Raw genomic sequence first — 19101 nt, 5'->3', positions numbered from 1 at the left:
GTTGTTTTCCCTTCCCACTCTGGAATCCTTGGGGAGAAAGGGGCCAGAATACTGCAGACTTTGCAGACGTAGGCCACACAGTAATATAGAACCATATGAGTCAACACACCAGAGACACCTGAGGACTGTGCATGGTGTTTATTGGAGATGACAATGAGGTGGGGCAGTTTCTTAATGGAGCATGCTCTGTAGGTCACACGCTAGAGCCATAAGGCAAGGGTAGCCAGGTGGACAGCCTCTGGGGGCTGTCCACTGTGTCCTAGTGTCCTCATCTAACCCTAACTTAACAAGCGGCAGCTATGAGTCAGGGAGCCTGGTCTTGCAGGAGGCATGGAGGGAAAGAACAGAAATGACAGATGCAAGGGCAAAAGAATGAGAAACGCAAGGGGGCCGGAAGCTGCTCCTCCCTCCCCCGCAGTCCAAGCTTCTGGCTTCACTGTGCTCCAGTTCCCTAGGCTTGCCAGGTGCTAAGCTTCCTGGTTTGGAGAGGAGGGCCTTTGTCTAGCAGAGCTTCCGCTGTGAGTCTATCTAGCCTCACCTGCACTGCTCCTGTCTTAGGTGTCCTTGCCCACCCCAGCTGACATACAGAAGTGCTACCATGTTGAGCTCTGATTGTTTCGTTTCTGATGTGTGGCAGTGAAGGAGAGTAGAGGCCTTTAGAGCCCAGAGCACAACTGAGCCCCTTGTTAGGACTCATGCTGTACTGCCCACGCTCCCACCCCTGTTATTAGAGGGGCATCCATTCTGGTCGGGCGTCCCCTGCTAAGTGATCCTGGCCTGAGATCACTGCCCACTGCGGCAGCTTCTTGTGCAGGTGAGGAAGGTGCCAAGGGTACAGAACACAGCTAGTACCTGGGATGAGAGCCTACGGGGTCACTGTGCCCAGGAGGTGAGGGGGCCCCTTGCTTCTCCCAGAACCTTGGGACCACAGTCAGCCCTGGACCAGGGGCTGGGCAGGGGGTTGTGGGAGCTGAACCTAGTGGCAGCCTAATGCCAGTCTAACTCCAGCCTGAGGTGGGCACCCCAGCCGCTGTGCCTGTGCCTGCCAGGGTAGGGCAGGTGGTGGTCAGTAGCTGTCCTTAGGCCAAGGCCGGTTACGCTGCCAGTTCCGGTCATTGTGGTCGTGCTCCGAGTCCTGGGCTAGGAGCCGGTCTTGGGGGTCATGCCCATTAGCACTGGGAAGCCCCGAGGTGTGTTGGCGGTGAGGCTGGTACAGGTCCTGGTAGGCATCTGCATAGTCCTCCTCCAGATGGCGGGAGCTGCGCTGTGAAGATCCGGTCCAGGCCTGGCGGGAGCTCTCACTGGCCTCATCTGAGGGCATCAAGCTGTCCCGCTCCAGGGGCGAATGCTCTTCACCACGCTCCCCCAGCAGCTGCTGGTTCTGGGGGCCACACAACAGGTCTAAGTAAGATGAAGCAGACCTGGCCTTTGCTTCTCCCAGGACTCTGACAGGGAGGTGGGATTCTTCCCCCTCTATTCTCAGTTCCCAGGTTTTGTTTTGTTTTGTTTTAAATAGTGTGAGGAAGGAAGTAAGCTGGGGCATTCTTCTGGGCCAGACATAGAAAGCGGGAGTTTGGGCTCCTGCAAATTCAGGCTCTCCCTTAAAAAGTGACTGGGAGCCGGGCGGTGGTGGCGCACGCCTTTAATCCCAGCACTCGGGAGGCAGAGGCAGGCGGATCTCTGTGAGTTCGAGGCCAGCCTGGTCTACAAGAGCTAGTTCCAGGACAGGAACCAAAAGCTACGGAGAAACCCTGTCTCGAAAAATCAAAAAAAAAAAAAAAAGAAAGAAAGAAAGAAACAAAAAGTGACTGGGAGAATGGGAATAAAATGTTTCCATTGACCCTGGAAGGTCCATCTCTGATTACTCATTCACTGTGCTCTTCAACCAGGAAGCTCCTTGACCTATACGCCCTAGGTCTGTAGAGCAAGCTGAAGCAGAGCTGACAGTTGTACCATCCCTGGCTTCACATGCAGACCAAGGGCAATCCCTTTGGGCAGGGCAGGAGCTTCGCTTGGACTGTGTAAGCCTGCACATTTTGCCCACTGGAAATGGTTACCTGAAGTCCAGGGATGGCACTAGGAGGGCCCAGAAGTCCAGGGCCAGGCGCTGGATGGTGGGTAGCGCGCCAGTAAACCTCTAGGTATTCGGCCAGGTGTTCGCAGGCGTCTTCCAGCTGGTTCTCATCCAGAATCACATCGAATGACTCCTGGAGAGAAAGCACACGAGGAGGTTGGCTCCTCAACAGCAATCCCAGAGCTCCTGCACCCTGGAATAGGGTGTGGCTGCAGCTGACCCAAGCACTCACTGGTGGGCACTGAACCAGCTTGTCATACGCCATCATCTGTACCGTCAGATGCTTCATCTGCGACTTCCCCCGGGAGCGGATGAGCCGCTGGAGTACCTGAAGTAGAAGGGCAGAGATAGACCTAGAGACTCTAGGGGCTCCAGTCAGAGCTGGGCCTGGAAGGAACTAGGCACATTCTCAACTTGTAACAGGGCATCTAGGGGACATCACCTGTGGGACCAATCACCCCAGTTTCGCTTACCTTCGGTGAGGATACTTTGACGAAGACGATGATGGGGGCCAGTGAGGTCTTGGCTAGCTGTGCTGGGTGGTTGATGGTATCGGCATCCAACACGACTAGCTGCAGGGATTTGGCCAGCTCGAAAATGCGCTCAATCTCACTCTGCACTTCAGCTAAGGAAGGGGAGCAGCTCACCAGGGGCTCTGCCCACTGTTTAATCCAGGGCTTTGAGGGCTGTATGCGGTGAGACAGGCAATGGACTGGGCCAATGAGGGCAGACCTGGGGTAGGTGGTGGGGCATGGGCAAAAAAAAAAAAAGCTCTGACAAGCATCGAGTAGCAGAGAAGCAGAACAAAGGAGTGCTCACCAATGCTGGATCGGGCAGAGGAGCGCTCAATGATGGTCCTCTTGCCAGGGTTGTTGAGCACAGACCGCTTAGCCAGTGAGAGGTCAGCTGTGACCCGCGTGATAGAGATCCTGGTGTGGAGGGTCACAGCGGCCTTCAAACCCAAGACCTTCTTTACCCAGCTCCAACTCTCCTTGGGAGGAGAGTAGCTCTGGGCATGAGGAATTATTTTCTTCCCGACTCTCATTCCATTCCAGGCCAGGGCAACTTACCTGCCATCAAACCTGTGTTTTAAGAAGTCAAAGAGAGCCTTCTGCATCATGTCCGTGACCTGGAGGAGAGGGTATGGCACTGACAGAAGGTCCCAGGAGGCAGGCAATGTCCCTAAGAGTTCACGCCCTCCACACAGACCGTCCCCACTGTCCTCACCTCATAACCTTTCAGCGAGGGTCCCACCAGCACCACAGGCCGCATGGAGGGCACCACATCGTATGGGGGAACATGTTCCGCCTGCAGAATGGCCAGGAGGTCAGACAAAATCTTGGTCTTGGTACCCACTTTACGCCTGATTGTTCTGGGGGCAGAGTCAAGAGCTCTGGGTTCCCTCCCCTCTGTTCTGCAGATGCCAGCAGTGACTTGACCAGAACCAAAATCCACAACGACCCTCAGCCCCCCAGCCCCCAGCCCCTCAGCCCCCCAATCCCCCAGCCCCCCAGTCCAGGTCCCCTTCCGACTCACCTGCTTCTGCTTCTGCTTGGCTTTTGGGAAAGGAAATAAAAGATTAAAGTTGGTGAAGGGAAAAGGGCCTGGGGGCGTGGTAGTCCCTTCCCCAGGGGAGAAAATGGGGTTCTCCTGCTTTTACAATCCCTCCACCAGCCCCTTCCCATAAACCTCACTGAGGAGAACCCCCTTCCACTGTCTTATCTGCCCATCCACCCATGAGTGAGCTGAGGGAAGGCTACCTAGAGATGGAGGAGGAGAGCGTCGGTTGCCAGTGTCACTCAGGCTGGAAGGGTTCCCAGATCTCCTGACAGAGATGGGGGTGGTAAAACAAAAAGGGGGGGGGGTTGAATGTGTCCGTCAGTTCCAGACATTATTTAATGATTTACAAATTAGCAACCTTTATGACAGTTAAGCATGTATGTTATGTGTGTATGTGAGTGCGGACTTACAAGGTATAAACGTGCAGCTGTGTTCTGTGGGTCAGGTGTCTGTGTTTGGGGTGTGTGTTTATTGAGTCTTAGCACCGTTCTCACCTGGCTTTCTGTTCCTGTTTGAGCCGGATGTTCTCCAGGCGTTGGGGGCTGGGGATGAAGGCGATGTCTCCCCCCTCTTTCACCAGCCTCCCGATCCACCAGTCGTTGCTGTACTTCTAGGAATGGATAAGAGTGGGGAGGAACTGTGAGAGGCACTGGTCCAGGCTTCTGAGCCAGGAAAGACTTTGGGAAGCTGGTGTAAGGAAGGCAGAAGAAGGGCCAAGGAGAGTATGATGGCATCACAGAAGAGTGCAGCCAGGTTCCCGCCACAAGTCGGGTAGCATCGCAGATGTCACAAGAGGCGCACATGTGTGCACACATAGATGAAATGGAGGAGTCAGGTCTGTGTATAAGGGGCACACAGGTGTGCACACACAGATGAAATGGAGGAGTCAGGTCTGTGTATGAGGGGCGCACATGTGTGCACACACAGATGAAATGGAGGAGTCAGGTCTGTGTATAAGGGGCACACAGGTGTGCACACACAGATGAAATGGAGGAGTCAGGTCTGTGTATGAGGGGCGCACATGTCTGCACACACAGATGAAATGGAGGAGTCAGGTCTGTGTATGAGGGGCGCACATGTCTGCACACACAGATGAAATGGAGGAGTCAGGTCTGTGTATGAGGGGCGCACATGTGTGCACACACAGATGAAATGGAGGAGTCAGGTCTGTGTATAAGGGGCACACAGGTGTGCACACACAGATGAAATGGAGGAGTCAGGTCTGTGTATGAGGGGCGCACATGTCTGCACACACAGATGAAATGGAGGAGTCAGGTCTGTGTATGAGGGGCGCACATGTCTGCACACACAGATGAAATGGAGGAGTCAGGTCTGTGTATGAGGGGCGCACATGTGTGCACACACAGATGAAATGGAGGAGTCAGGTCTGTGTATAAGGGGCACACAGGTGTGCACACACAGATGAAATGGAGGAGTCAGGTCTGTGTATGAGGGGCGCACATGTCTGCACACACAGATGAAATGGAGGAGTCAGGTCTGTGTATGAGGGGCGCACATGTCTGCACACACAGATGAAATGGAGGAGTCAGGTCTGTGTATGAGGGGCGCACATGTGTGCACACACAGATGAAATGGAGGAGTCAGGTCTGTGTATAAGGGGCACACAGGTGTGCACACAATGAAACTGGAGGAGTCAGGTCTGTGTATGAGGGGCACACAGGTGTGCACACAATGAAGCTGGAGGAGTCAGGTCTGTGTATAAGGGGTACACAGGTGTGTGGATACAGATAAAACTGGAGGAGTTGAGGACTTATTTTCGATGGAGAACTGAAAAGGTACCAGGGCCTGAGACAGCAACAGGAAAATTAAGTGCTAGATTATGCTTCGGGGGAGAATAAGGTTGATTACCTCTTTAATGTGCAGAAAATCTTTGGCCTCGAAGTTGACTCCAGAGCCCTGGACTGGGCACTCCTCATCCAGCACCCCACAGTAGCTGACATTGGTCCTCACAGCAAAAGCCACAGGTTTGTGCTGGGAAATTTGATCACCAGAGCAATGAGAGAGACCAGAACATCTCTTGGAGGAAGGCAGGCAGAGGCCCCAGATGAGAAGCCTCTTGCCCGCCACACATTTTCCACACCCTGACGTGACCCTGGGCACAGGTTTGCTCCTAGCCTGGTCCCCTGCCGGCAGGTATACCTTGGCTCTCTCCAGCTGCTGCTGAGCCTGGCTCTCCACTTCTCGCCTGGCACTCTCCCGGTCCTCCTCCAGGGAGACGTCTGAGTCCAGAGAGGGGCGGCTGGTGTAGGAGTCGGCTGAACCCTGGGACGGGAGAGTCTGTGTAAAAGGCCCCTCCTAACCTTAATGCTACTTCTCCACCTTCTAGGGAATGATTTGACCCTTTACACTGCTTCTTGTGTGCCCCCCAGTGTCTCTGAGGCTACAGGGAGGCTGGCCCAATCCACATGTGCAAAGATCAGGGCCCCTCTGCCCACACCTATCAGAATAGAACCTTCACTTTCTCCTCTCTTTTCTACTCTCTACCATGTCCTCTGAAGCAGAGGGAAGGGAAAATACTACATATGATGTATTTGAGATGGTGTCGAATCCAGGAAACCAGGCCCTCTTTCTTATCCATGCTAGCCTGAAGCAACCTGGCCATTATCCCTTTAAGACAATTGGCGAGAATACAGCTAGCCAAGAGATGCTGGTCAGAGCTAGGCATGGTGGTGCACACCTATAATTCCAGCACTTGGGAGGTAGAGGATCAGAAGTTAAAGTTCAACTGCAGCTAGAAAGAGGTAAAAGCCATCCTGTGCTACTTGAGACCCTCCCTCCAAAGAAGAAGAGGGAGAGGAGGAGGAGGAGGAGGAGGAGGAGGAAGAGGAAGAAGAGGAGGAGGAGGAGGAGGAGGAGGAGGAGGAGGAAGAAGAAGAAGAAGAAGAAGAAGAAGAAGAAGAAGAAGAAGAAGCCGCCGCCGCCAGATGGGGTAGGGGACTGAGTAAAGGCATATTCTCTGCTTTAACAGGATAACAGGATGACCAAATCGTGGAACCAACAGAAAACCCATCTCTAAAGTCGTCCTCTGATCACACAGTGGCATGTGTGTGAGCTTACACACACATGTACACAGTAAATTAAAACACATGCATGCATGCATGCACAACCCTGTCCGGATGTGGCCATTTGATCACTAGTCAGAGTTTTTTGTTGCTCTTATTCGAGTCAGGGTCCACTATGTAGCACTGGTTAGCCTAGAACTTTCTAAACAGACCAAACAGATACTTGCCTGCCTCTACCTCCCAGATGCCAGTGTGCCACCACCGCCCGGCTTTTGAAATCTGTTAAACGAATGAATACTTGCCTTACAATGTGAAGATTGGGCCCAAAGTCGCAGACTCTTAGACTTGACCTCTCCTTTGCTCTCCCCACCCACTACTTTCTTTCCTCCCACACCTGCTAGGACTGGAAACTGGCCAGGTGTCAGCAGCAAGAAGACAGAATGAGAAAGCAATACAAAGCTATCTCCTGGGTACAGGTGAGGCTATCACACCTACCACCTGGCCTGTAGCTCCCTTGCCTTCCCCAGGGTCCAAGGGATAGCAGGCCCTGGAGGGAAGCTACGCTAGCGCCAGGCAACCCAGCTGAGATACAGGACCTTGGGGATGGGGTGCTTTTGGTAATGTGAACAAGAACAGTCTTTGAACCCTGCTCATAATAAGATCTTAGGGTAAGGAGTGTACATTTGAAGGGTTGCAGAGTTCATCTTCAAGACCATAAAGAAGATGCCAAACTTTGAGACAAGCATCTGAAAGTTAAGGTAACTGGATTAGGGAAAGGGGGATCTTTTCTGAGACTCAGTTTCTCCTTACCTGCAGCTGTCTGGAGGGACTCTTCCCTGACAGCGGCACAGAAAAGGTAAAAAAGAGTGTGTGTAGAAAAAGAGGTTTCAGAATGTCCAGGTTGAAGAACAGTACCTGGCATCCTTGGGCTAGGGGACTAGGACCAACTACTAGGCAGCAGGAGTCAAACTCTCTTTGGAGAAGGCAAACACACTCCTGCTGTCGACCCTGCCTCTCCCCCAACCCTGCCAGTGCAGAGACCCGGAGTTTGAGCTGGGGGCTGTGTCTATTGTAAACCAAAGGCTCAAGGCAGAGCCAAAGCGGGAAAGTCTTTTGTTCTGCACAAGTGGAGGCTGTTTGCTGCTCCCCAACTCTCTGGTCAAGGCAGAACAAGGCTGAGTCCCAGAAAAAAAACCTTGACATGGCGTGAGGAACCTCACTCCAGGACGTAAGTGCTAGCTGCAGGGTAAGGCTTGCAAAGCGGGGGGTAGGGTGGGATAGAAGCCAGCAGGTGAGAAAGGCCAGAGCAAGTCAGGATGACCACCCACTGTGTATGTAGGAGATACTTCCTAGGTACCCAGCAGGTATTGGGAGAAGTGTCGCTTTGACCTCTACTGATGCTAGCTCTCAGACTAATTTAGTCCTCTGGGTATCTGGGGTATCTAGGCTGGATGACCTCTTAACCCTGTCTAGGTGAGAATGACAGATCTATCCCCAAATTGTTTAATGAGTTGTGTCCTGAATGGGAAGCCACTTTCCACAATTCCTATGTCCTTGGGGGATTGTCTGTGCTGGTCTGGTATCAATAGGAAGGTGGGAACACCCGGTAGAACACGTTAGGGCCTTGTCTCCCTACCCCATTATGCCCCAATAGACAGAGTCTCAGCACTTTGGAGTTGTTGGAGTTGGCACAGTGCCCTGGTGGTTGCCCCCCTTGCCTGGCAAGTGTGTGGGCAGGCTGCAGCTCCTCTCTTGCCTGGCACGGGGGAAGAAGAGGAGGGAGATGAGCCCAGTGGATTTATTTAGAGCCTGATCTCCCTCCTACTGCTTCAGAGGGGGCCTCAGGGAGAGCAATGAGCTAGCAGGAGGAGGCAGAGCGGGGGGGGGGGGGGGGGACCCAAGAAACAGAGGGTCAGGAGGGAGCAATGGGTCAGCAGGCTGCTCTCAAACTGCATCCACAGGCCAGCTTATCTGGCCTGACTTCTCAGCAGGGATGAAAAATGAGCACCCAAGGCCCCATGGCCTCAGACAGGTCTGTTCCCGAGCTCATCTTGGCACCCTGGGCTACACCAGCTGTCCCTTCAACTGTTAGAAAGAGGTGCCCACCAGAGCCTTGAAAAGCATCTATCTGCTCTATAGCAATGCAATTAGCCCCAGAGCCCCGTGGAAAACTGGGTCCGGAAGGAGCCTGGTCCCAGAATCGACTGCCATGTGCCTGTCCTGAGCCTCACTGCGCATCTGTCCTGGGTGTGAGACAGGAGATTTGACCCAATCCTATCAGGGGATAGAGGTCCTTTCCCAAGAAGGCTCTCCTGTGGAGTGCTTGCCGGAAAACTGGCAACTCCAAGGGGCTCTGAAACTGCTCCCCGCTCTTGTCCCATCTTTCCAGGCATTCTTTCTGCTTTCTGAGCTCCGGGAATCACTGCCTAATGAGCTGATTTGTCTCAGTGGGTCAGGAGATAAAAGCAAAGAGGAGAATTAAATATTTATTGGTTGCCTGGTTCTCTGAGCAAAGAGCTTCCTTTCCATCCCCATGACCTGAGCTCCCCTGGCCTCACCTCCAGGTCCTCCATGCTGAGCAGGAGCTCAGAGAAATCCTTAGCAGGGGGGCTGAGAAGGTGGACTGAACTCAGTCTGAGGGCCCACTCGTGTGGTGGCTGGCCTTTGGAAGAAGCTGGGCTATAGTCAGGGTGAGGGGTCCAGGTCATGCGCATGGGTGGTGGGCAGAGAGGGATAACAGACATCGTCAAGTTCTAGAATTCCTATCTGCAGAGGCTGATACCCGACTCTCTAATGTTCTTCCAGATCCCCAATTTGTCATTTACTTGAGGCACAGGTCCGGTGTGTCTCCCCTGAAGCTCTGCTTCTGTTCTGTTCAGACCCCATAAACCCAGAATTTAGAACTACAGACGTTCCATTTTCCCTCTAAAGCCTCGGTGCCAGGGCCTTCAGTGCTTCCTCCCTCTGCCCCTTATGTCTTGAGCTTTGGGGCCACCTGCTCGAGCCTTCTCCCTACACTGTCCCTCTGCACACACCCGAGTACCTGGGAGACCTGGCCATGAAAGCCCATATCCCCACTTTCCTAGAGAGGCCCCCTTACGCGCCCGGCCCCGCTGTCAAGGCGTTTTTCAAAGTCCTGAACTGGGGGAAGGGGTGAAGAGAGAGGTGTCATCCCAACTCCCCCACCCCCACCCTCCCCGTGGGCACTCACCGCCTCCGAGTCCTCAAACCCGGGCACGTAGGAGTCGTCATACATGGGGGAATCCGGAGGGGGGGGGGAGCGAGCGGCGCCGGGGGCGAGGACGGCGGGCCGCGCCCGAGATGCCACCGAACCGCGCAGCCCTGCGGGCGGCGGCGGAGAGCGCGAGCGCGAAGGAGGGAACGAGCCGCGAAGACCAGCTGCTCCCAGCTCAGATCACCGCTCCCCTCCCCACCCCCCAGCCCAGTCGGTCCCACCCCGAGCGCGCCAGCGCGGCTGAGGAATCTGCCGCCGGCTCCCACAACAATAGTGCCCGCCCACCTGACCCCCTCCCGGGAAGGCGCGGGCGGCGGGGCCGCCGGGGCCGCGGAACCGGGCGCACGCTAGCCGGGAAGGTGGGTCCCCGGCACCTCTGGGGCCGGGGCGACAGGGAAGGAGGGCGGAGAGGCTGCAGGCGGGGCGGATCCCGGCAGGGAGGAGGCGGGGCGAGGAGAGATGCGGAGACAGGGACTCTCGCAACCCAGGAACTGCTCCGCCGGGAAACAAAGGGCTGGCGCGGGGGAGGGGAAGGGGCGAGACGCTGCTACAAGACGCGACCCCAGCGAAGAATCGAGAGGGTGCGGAAGCCGGGGAGGCTGGATAGAGAGAGAGGAGGGCTGGAGGCAGAGAGGCCGCGCAAGACAGGAAAATGGAGAGCTATAGGGGGGCGGGCAACGGGTGGGGCTAGGTCTCAGGTGATAGCGCAGTGTCGGCTCCCTGCACGTCCAGGAGACTCCCAAAGCAAACCCCACAGTGGTACTGAGGAGAAATGGTTTGGAGATCCTAGACCGGTGCCATGCAAGCAGCTCCTGCCCCAACAGGTGCGTGGTCCTCTGTGTTCCGGGCTGCAGCAAAGGACCGACCCTTGAAAGGGGGAAGTTCGGGTACTCTGGCTAGTCCTTCCCACACCTGTTGCACGGGCAGATTTCATCCAACTTAAGCCATGATGGATATTCTCTTCCTCACTTCCCTGCCAAGGATTGTGACAGACATTGCCACGGCATCCGTGGGAACTCGGGCAGAAAGGGGCTGTTTTTGGTGAACCTAAAGGGAGAGATCAGCCAGGCCTGGTGTCTTGCCCCCTCAGCCCAGTTCCTTTCCATTCCTAGTTCCTCAATCCCAGTCCAGGACTCTGCCCATCCTTTCCTTTCCTGCTCTACAGGGAAATCAGAAAGCCTCAATTTGCAAGGAAGGATTAATGAGATCTATTAGAAGGTAGCGTGTATGGGAGAGGAAGACCACCCAAGCCAACTGCTTTCTCACCTATGTCTCATCTTCCTGTTTCCTTGGCAAGAAAAAGACGCGCGGGGGGGGGGGGGGCTCATCTTATGACACCCTAGTCTGTTTCCTTCTGTTAGAAGGACTGGCAGGCAACTTTATTCGAACCCTTGCTACCGAGGGCAGCAGCCGAGCGTGGGGTAGACAGCCAAAATTCACCGCTGAAATCCTGCATGTGTAGGGGTTAGTAAAATATTATATTCTGTGTTCCCAAGCACCACCTGTGCCTTCCTTTTCTTCCTTTTTCGTTGTCTCTTTAGTCCCCTCCTTCCAGAGGGTGGAGAGGTAGGTACCAAAGAGTAAGCCCCTCCAGCCTCTCTCCTGGGAGATTCCTATCTGGAATCTCCTTTCCTGGCCTCTCATCTTAGGACTCTCCACCCATAGAGAGTCCTGGGACTGTGGATTTGCTATTAGCAGTACCCCATCCTCACACCGTGTTGCCTTCATTCCCAGCTGGGACAACTGGTGTCTAAGTCTGCCCCTGAGTGATCCGTTGCCATGCCAACCTCCTCCCCAGGAGATGGGTTCAAGTTCCCCATACCTACAGGCATCCCCTGGGTCCTGCAGGCACCTGGTCTTCCTTGCCTCCACCTGTACCTCTGATTGCTAACCAGTGCCCCTTCATTTCTCACTACAGTCACACCTACCTAGTTTAGTTATCATGCTAATCTAGCTATGGCAGCAGGACTAAGGAGGAAAGCCCAAAGCCTGCCAGGAAGCTGGGCAGATCCCAATTCCTGGGCACCAAGTGGGGAAACTGAGGCAGGAGCTGGGAATTCTACACCACAGGGAGGCCCCTAGCATTCCAGCTGTTAGGTTGCTCCCTCCCCGCAAGGAACTCAAAGAGGGTCACAGAGGGAGCTTGGCACAGCCCTCCTTCCAATCTAGCCCCTTTTCCGGCTCCCCATCAGCCCTGTCTGCACATTTTGGAGGAGCCGCCAGTTCCAACCTTCCCTTTCTCCTCCCCCCCCCCCCCCCCCCGAGGTCCCTGCCTCTTGTTTTCCCTCCCTCTCCGTGCTGCAGTTTCTCCCAAATGCCGGAGCTTTCCTCCCACCCCTCTGGGGAGGGGGCCCCAGAGGTTACCTCGTTCAGCAGGAAGGTTGCGCTGGAGTCAGAAAAAGACATAGACCGGGCTAGTGGCCTCTCCCCCTCCCCCGGGCCAGGGGCTCCGAGGCGGGAGCAGGACCCAGCCGCGGCTCTGCACACTGCTCCAGTCTGCACGCCTGGCCTCGCCCCACGCCCGCCCAGCTCCAGTCGCCCGCTCCCTCTCCTAGCTCCTGGTTCCACCCCTTTTCCTCCCCCCCCTTCCTTTCTAGCCTCCTCCTTCAATCTTTCACTCCCAGTCCCTCCCCACTTTAGCCTTCCCTCTCTACCACCCCATTTTTCTATTCATCTGGTGTCTCTCACCGCCCTTCTATCCTCACCTCGCTTCCCCCGCCCCAAGTCATCCCCTCCCCCTCCACCGGGTTTCCAGAAAGGGCATGGTCTGTGGAGCTCTGCCACCGCACGCAGAGGGCGGGAAAGGTTCAAAGACAAGCAAGGCACCGGAGCTTTAAGGGGGAGGTTCGGCTCCCTCCAGGCCCCGGCTTGGAGCCGGTAGTGTCCTACCGCCCCCCCCCCATCCGCCCTGCGCCCCAGGAAGAAAGGCCCTACTGCATCCCCACCTCAGCCGGGTAGCAGACCGAGAAGGAAGAGTGCTGGTGTTCAGTTTGCTTGCCTAAGCCTCAAGACGCCCCTCAGAGTTCGAGGAAGCCACGTCCAGCCTCCCTTTCCAGGTCCCGACCCTGTGACTTCTGCAGAATTCTTAGGGAGACAGCCTAGCAGGGACGCCTCCTGTGTCAGTTAGTGCTGCTGCAGGTCTCAGATCCGCCAAAGGGAAGGTCAAGGCGAGGTGAGGCGGCTGCTTCCCTACTCGCTGTAGCGCCCCCTAGATTCGATGCCCGGGTGTCCGCACCCGCCCTCCAGGTGGCGGCACCCACCGCACGTGCTGTCTCCTGCCAGCAGGAGGCGCTGCCGCAGAGGGCGCAGCCTGTATCTAGACCCACCTGAATCCTTTCCCCCCTCTCCAGGAGCCACATCCCCTCCAGGAGCCACATCCCATCTCCAGACCCCCCAGGATAGAACCCCAAGCTGCAGTCTGTCCCTACCCCTATGGGGTTCCTTTGAGACACTCGTGACCCCTCCAAAGCCCCAGACCGCTCTTACCTCCATCCTGGTTTTAGGGGGAGCCCAGGCAAGCCAGGCAGCATCCCAGCTCAGTCTGGGCAGCAGAGAGCACAAAGTCGCAGGACCGCTTCTCGGGTCAGTACCCCTTCTCGTCCCCTCCGGCGGGCACGTCAAAGCCGACAAGCCCAAGTTCTGGGGGGGGGGGGGCGGGGGAGGGCGGGAGCGAAGGTGTAATTCCCAATTCGCTTGCTTCCTACACCCTTCTAAGCGGACCAACCTCTCATTGGTCCTTCGATACTGGACCCTTCCCTGTTCTTAAGATATTGGCTGCGCCTGGGCCTGGGGCAGGTGGGAGCAAACCCCTTCATGGAGACAGAACTGAGACCTTAACGACCTGGGTGGATCTCCAAGTTCACCAAGTTCACCATAACATCAGCTGGAAAACTCCATTTCTCAGCCCTTCGAACCCACTTTCTGGGATGGAGGGGGCTCAGGACCCCTCCCCTCCACCTTCCTATTCTCTGAAGGTCTCCAGAGACTGTTTCTCCCTCTCTGCTTAGTTGACTGTCCTCTGGTCCCTTCCCAGAAAGAGCTACGGTGGAAGAGCTCCCGTTCTCAGGGCACTCCATTCGCGGTCCCTCTTGGGCTGGCTTTAACCTGGAATGTGCCTGGCGAGGCCACCGCCTCCCCTTCCTCTGTGGTCTGTTCCTGCCACAGATGTGGTCACCCCAACTTACTCCGCTTCAACCCTGCAGAAGAGGTTTGAGGAGGGAGGGGTAGGAGGGTATTCATTCTTTTCATTTTATTTTTTGTTGGGGGTTGGAATAGAGAGAACTAAAGTTTTGCTTAGGCAATAAGACCTGGAGGGAGAGAAGTACCTTCCCCTCCCCCACCCCCTCCCCCCAACCGCTCATCTCCCTCCTTCCCTGCCTCCCCTGCTGACCACAGCTAATGGACTAGCTCCTCTGGGCCTTGGGGCGCTTCAGTTTTCACAGGAGAAGCAATTGTGCCTGGCTTCCCTCCTCCTCTGCCTGAACCTACACCCCTGAAGCCATGGCCACATCTTTAAAACATAAATATCCATTCTCTGAGTTTATCGGAGGGAATCTGAGATGCCCAGGGGCAGCCCACATCCCCTGTTTGTTCATTTCCACCCAAGCTGTGGGAGCTGGAGCACCTACCAGGTCTCTGCTATGCCGAGAAGGTAAGCATTGGAACTGAATTAGGGAATCCTCACCTCCAGAACTCCCTGTCAAAGGCCCTCCCAGTGAGGTGATTGGCAGGTCACATACTCTCTACCTCCCCACTTAAGGTCTTTTAGGTTCCTGCTCTGCTCCTGCGATTTGAGTCTCTGGGCAAGTTACCCCAGCTTGGCTGTGCAGGTCTGTGCAAACCCTAGGTTCCTACACAGAGCCCCCACAGGCTTCATCAGCTCACCCTGTCAGGATTCAGGATGCTGGGCAGGGTCCCTGTCAACCATCCTGGCTAGTCTGCCCTGCTGATGGAGAAATGGCTGTTAGGTTCCACTTCCCTCTTCAGAATGGTGTAATCTGGACGGCCCTGGTGTTTGGAAGTCTGGGCATTATCAGAACAGAATCAGTGGTCCACCACATCCATTCTTTTGTACTTACTAGACCAAAACAGGTGCCAAATCCTGAGAAAATTATGTGAAAGTAACTTCTACAGGGAATTTCCACTGTCAACTCTATGTCTTACTCTGGGGAAGTTCCTCCGACATCAAACCTCAGTCTCTCCTGCTGCAATCAGTATTCTTTGCTGGGCGCCTCCTCAGGGCCTATAGAGTTATTTGATGCTTTGAAGCACTTTCAGGCTCCATTCCCTGATGCAGCATTTGCTATAAATATGTCAGAAGAGTTTCTTGCTGACGGTGCCTACAGCGATTGTGCCTTCCCTCCAGAAATCAGGCCCCCAGAGGGAATGAGGAGCAGCTATGGCTTCCAGACCCAGCTCTTGTCCACTTTTGTGTATTTGGGGAAAACCTTCTTTGCTTGAAGTGTGAGTAGCCAGAGATGCTTGGCTCCAGGCCTGAGTGTCTGGCTCAGCTCTGTAAATGTTTGTTTTAGTCTTTGATCTCAGTTTCCCCTCTACTGCCATTGCGTGCATTAGGTGACCAAGTGTAAAGACTGGATTGCAGTAAAAACAAAACTAGCATATGAGTAGAATCCAGGCTGTCCCCAGTGACGGAGCTGGGACACCGGGAAAGCCAGGTCCCTAACATGGTTAGTTCTTACCACCATCCTTCCTTGCTGCAGACAAAAAAATTGCTTGGCACATTCCTGATATTTAGTATTCTGAACCCCCTTGCCATCGGCAGGGTCGGTTCGGGTCGTCCACCCCCACAGTCTAAAAGCTCCGTCAACATCAGCAGTGGTTAGCCAGAGTGGCTGGGGTTGGAGAGGTGGGGGTGGAATGGCAAACCCAAGAAGAGGTTCAGGGCTATTAACTAAGATTACAGTTCCAGCAGAGTAGAACTCCCGAAGTGGGAATAGCTATGGCCTGTCAGGGGGCAGAGGGGTGTGGGCGTCCATTAGGAAGGTAGCTGACAAAGGCTCGGCCAGGGCGCGGGGCTGACCCTGTATAGGCACTCCAGGGAGCCGGGTGTAGACCCTTCTGTCTCGCACCTTCCCCCAGCAATGTGGCTTTGTCTGCCTGGCTCCCTGACATCAGCCCAGTTTGGAAGCCTTTCACAGGGACTAGTGGGCCTCGTGCAACATAGACTCGGAGGCTGGGCACCCTCTCTTTCTTCCAGATCTCTGCTGCTGTTAGCTTCCCTGTCCCACCCCACAGAAGGCTCTGAGCCGCGGCAGCCATCTCTGGCTCAGAATGAGGGCATGGTGCCTGCAGTCTGCTGGGGAATGAATTATTGAAGAGGGTATAGTGTGAGCTGCTTCTAGCTGATACCTCTTGGGCCCAGCACTGCCTCTCACTCTGCTCTCACTGCTGGGAGGGACTCTGAGGCCCCAGGAAGGATATTAAGGAGAGCAGGACCTGGAGAGGGCTGAGGGAGTCTGGGCATTGGGCTTGAGGAGAGCCTCTCTGGAAAGGAAGGAAGTGGGTCCGTAGAGTGTGTCCAGATGAGGAGGTGCCTCTTAGGATAGACAGAGCTGGCAGTCAACTTTGAACCAGGCTTGGGGACTGGGAATGGAAGCCCCTGTGCTCAGTGGCTGCCTGATGTTGCAGGTTTGGACTCTGGGGTTATGGAGCCAGGAGTCTGGGTTTTTGAATGACATGGGATGAGCACAGTGATGACGTCAAGGGGAGCTTTGGACAGAGCCTCAGCGCCTTCCTACACACAAGATTCTGTGTCTGTATGTGAGTGGAAAATGGGCAGTTAAACATCTGGGTTCTGAAAGGCCACCTAGGAAATCCTGAGAAGAAGGCAGCATTTGGAATATAAAAACCAGAGAAAGGGTCTAATTCTACCACTTACTACTTGTGTCCAACTATTTATTGTCTCAGCCACTTCTCTTTAAAAAGGGAAAGAAGGGCCCAACAATGGTGGCACAGGCCTTCAGTCCCAGCACTTGGGACGCAGAGGCAGGCGGATCTCTGTGAGTTCCGGGACAGCCAGGACTACACAGAGAAACCCTGTCTTGAAAAACAAACAAAAAACAAAAAGGAGAAAAGAGACTTGGAGAGATGGCTCAAGGCGTTAAGAGCACAGGTTGCTCTTCCAGAGGACCTGGGTTCCATTCCCAACACCTACATGGCAGCTCACAGCTGTCTGTAACTCCAGTTCCAGGGGATTTAACACCCTCTTTTGGGCTCCTTGGGCACCGGGTGTGCACATGATACACAGACATACACGCAGGCAAAGCACACATACAAATAAATAAGTAAAATTATTTTTAAAAAAGGAAAGGAAACGTCTGAGAATGTGGTTCAGCTGGGAGAGCTCTTGCCTAGCACACAGGAACCCCAGGCCCAGGGTGAAATCCTCAGACCTAAATAATTGAAGCATGGGGCACATGCCTGGAGCCCCAGCACTCTGAACATGGACGCAAGACAATCAGAAGTTCATGATCATCACCGACTGTATGGGAAGTCGGAGTCCTGTCTGGTTCACGTGAGGCTCTGTCAAAAAAAGAAAAGAGAGGAGGGAGGGAGGGAGGGAGGGAGGGAGGGAGGAAGGAAGGAAGGAAGGAAGGAAGAGCCCGGAGAGATGGCTCAGCACTTAAGAGAACTGACTCATTTTCCAGAGCATTTGGGTTTGATTTTCAGCATCCACTTGGTGGCTCTCAACCATCTGTAAGTCCACAGTCCAGTTCTAGGGGTTCTGACGCCCTCTTCTGGCCCCCAATGGCACCAGGCACCCAAATTAAGGGACAAATTAAGAACCAATTAAGAACAAAACTGGGCTCAATGGTGAATATCTGAAATGCCCGCATTTAGAAAGCCCAATCAAGGGGCGAGAGAGAGAGTGAAGCCAATCCAGACAACATAGCAAGACCCTGTCTCAAAGTCGAACAAGAAACAACCCACAAACGCGGGAAAGAGCCGTATCCCCTTGTCACACAGCTCTGCTGCGAGAACTGAACAAGGACGTTCGTGGTTCGCCAAGCGTAAACTGTTCCAGAAACTGGAGTCGTAGCGCGTAGTGGAAAGAACCTGTTCGGGGCAGAGTTGGGGCTTTTAGCCCCTGCCTTATGACTAAGCCGCCACAGAGGGACTTCTGAGAGTAAATGACCTTATGACTAAGCCGCCACGGAGGGACTTCTGAGAGTAAATGACTTTTAAGAGCCACCATTAATCAACAGTTGGATCTGGATTCAGACCCAGATCTTCTCAGTTCCTACTCCTGGTTACTTTCCATTACTGCGCATGGCCAGATGCGCCCATCCTCTGGGACTTTCCTTGCTCACTCAGTTTCAATCTGGTCAGCTTCTTTTTCTCTCTACTTCTTGTAGTGTTGCAGGCCAAGTTTTCTGCCTCTGACCTAAACCTCCAGTCTCTGGACTTTTTTTTAAAAAAGAAGAAGAAGAAGAAGAAGAAGAAGAAGAAGAAGAAGAAGAAGAAGAAGAAGAAGAAGAGGGGGCTGGAGAGATGGCTCAGTGGTTAAGAGCACTGGTTGTTCTTCCAGAGGTCCTGAGTTCAATTCCCAGCAACCACATGGTGGCTCACAACCATCAATAATAAGATCTGGTGCCCTTTTCTGGCCTGTATGTCAAATCCCCCATTTGGAAACCCCTTACCCCTGAGCTATAAAAACCTTGTCTTTCTCTATGCAATGCTGATCTCTTGAACTCCGCCTTAGGGGGAGGCAGCCCATGTACATGAATAAAAAAGCTTGGTTTTTTTTTTTTTTAAAAAAAAAAAAAGAAGGTCGGTGGTGGCACATTAACTTGATCCCAGCACTCTGGAAGCAGAGGCAGGTGGATCTCTGAGTTCAAGGCCATCCTGGTCTACAGAATGAGTTCCAGTACAGCCAGGGATATACACAGAGAAACCCTGCTTGGAAAATAAACTAAAAAATGAAAGAAAAGAAAAAACAAAATTGAACAAAAAGAGATATAATTGAATTGCATAAACCACAAATGTTAAATATACAATTTGGTGGCATTTTGCATTCATGTATATGAATCTAACTCTGTGTAAGCTTAACCAAGTCAGTACTTAGGTGTTAACCTCACACTGAAAGCTTCCTTCTGCCTCTTCCTGCCTAGCAGCATCCATCCTCTGGGGGTGTTTGGCATTTTATTTTAAGGTTTAAATTTTAACTTATATATAGTGTGTGTGTTCTA

General features: G+C 54.0%; 1 protein-coding gene across 2 annotated transcripts; it reads right to left on the bottom strand.

Annotated features, from left to right (window-relative positions):
• Nucleotides 1–123: 123 nt before the first annotated feature.
• On the bottom strand, nucleotides 124–12415 carry Cacnb3 (calcium voltage-gated channel auxiliary subunit beta 3). Of its 2 annotated transcripts, none has more exons than XM_041642617.1 (13): nucleotides 12257–12415; nucleotides 5795–5917; nucleotides 5504–5626; nucleotides 4129–4244; nucleotides 3835–3899; nucleotides 3611–3630; nucleotides 3302–3382; nucleotides 3145–3203; nucleotides 2894–3003; nucleotides 2548–2699; nucleotides 2307–2402; nucleotides 2058–2207; nucleotides 124–1381 (listed from the first exon to the last, which is right to left on the bottom strand). In XM_041642617.1, exons 1-13 carry the CDS (start codon nucleotides 12296–12298, stop codon nucleotides 1067–1069), a joined length of 1452 nt encoding a protein of 483 aa, XP_041498551.1. In that variant the 5' UTR covers nucleotides 12299–12415; the 3' UTR covers nucleotides 124–1066. The 2 variants fall into 2 exon arrangements, with proteins under 2 accessions (XP_041498551.1, XP_041498550.1); XM_041642616.1 differs by lacking the exon at nucleotides 12257–12415 and adding an exon at nucleotides 9869–10178.
• Between the last annotated feature and the right edge of the window lie 6686 nt (nucleotides 12416–19101).

This window comes from Microtus oregoni, unplaced genomic scaffold, assembly GCF_018167655.1.
Source record: "Microtus oregoni isolate MIOR12 unplaced genomic scaffold, Mior012 000077F_ref0000221, whole genome shotgun sequence".
Classification (NCBI taxonomy): Eukaryota; Metazoa; Chordata; class Mammalia; order Rodentia; family Cricetidae; genus Microtus; species Microtus oregoni.
The sequence above is the reverse complement of the archived record's forward strand: the minus strand, read 5'-3'. Positions and strand labels throughout refer to the sequence as shown.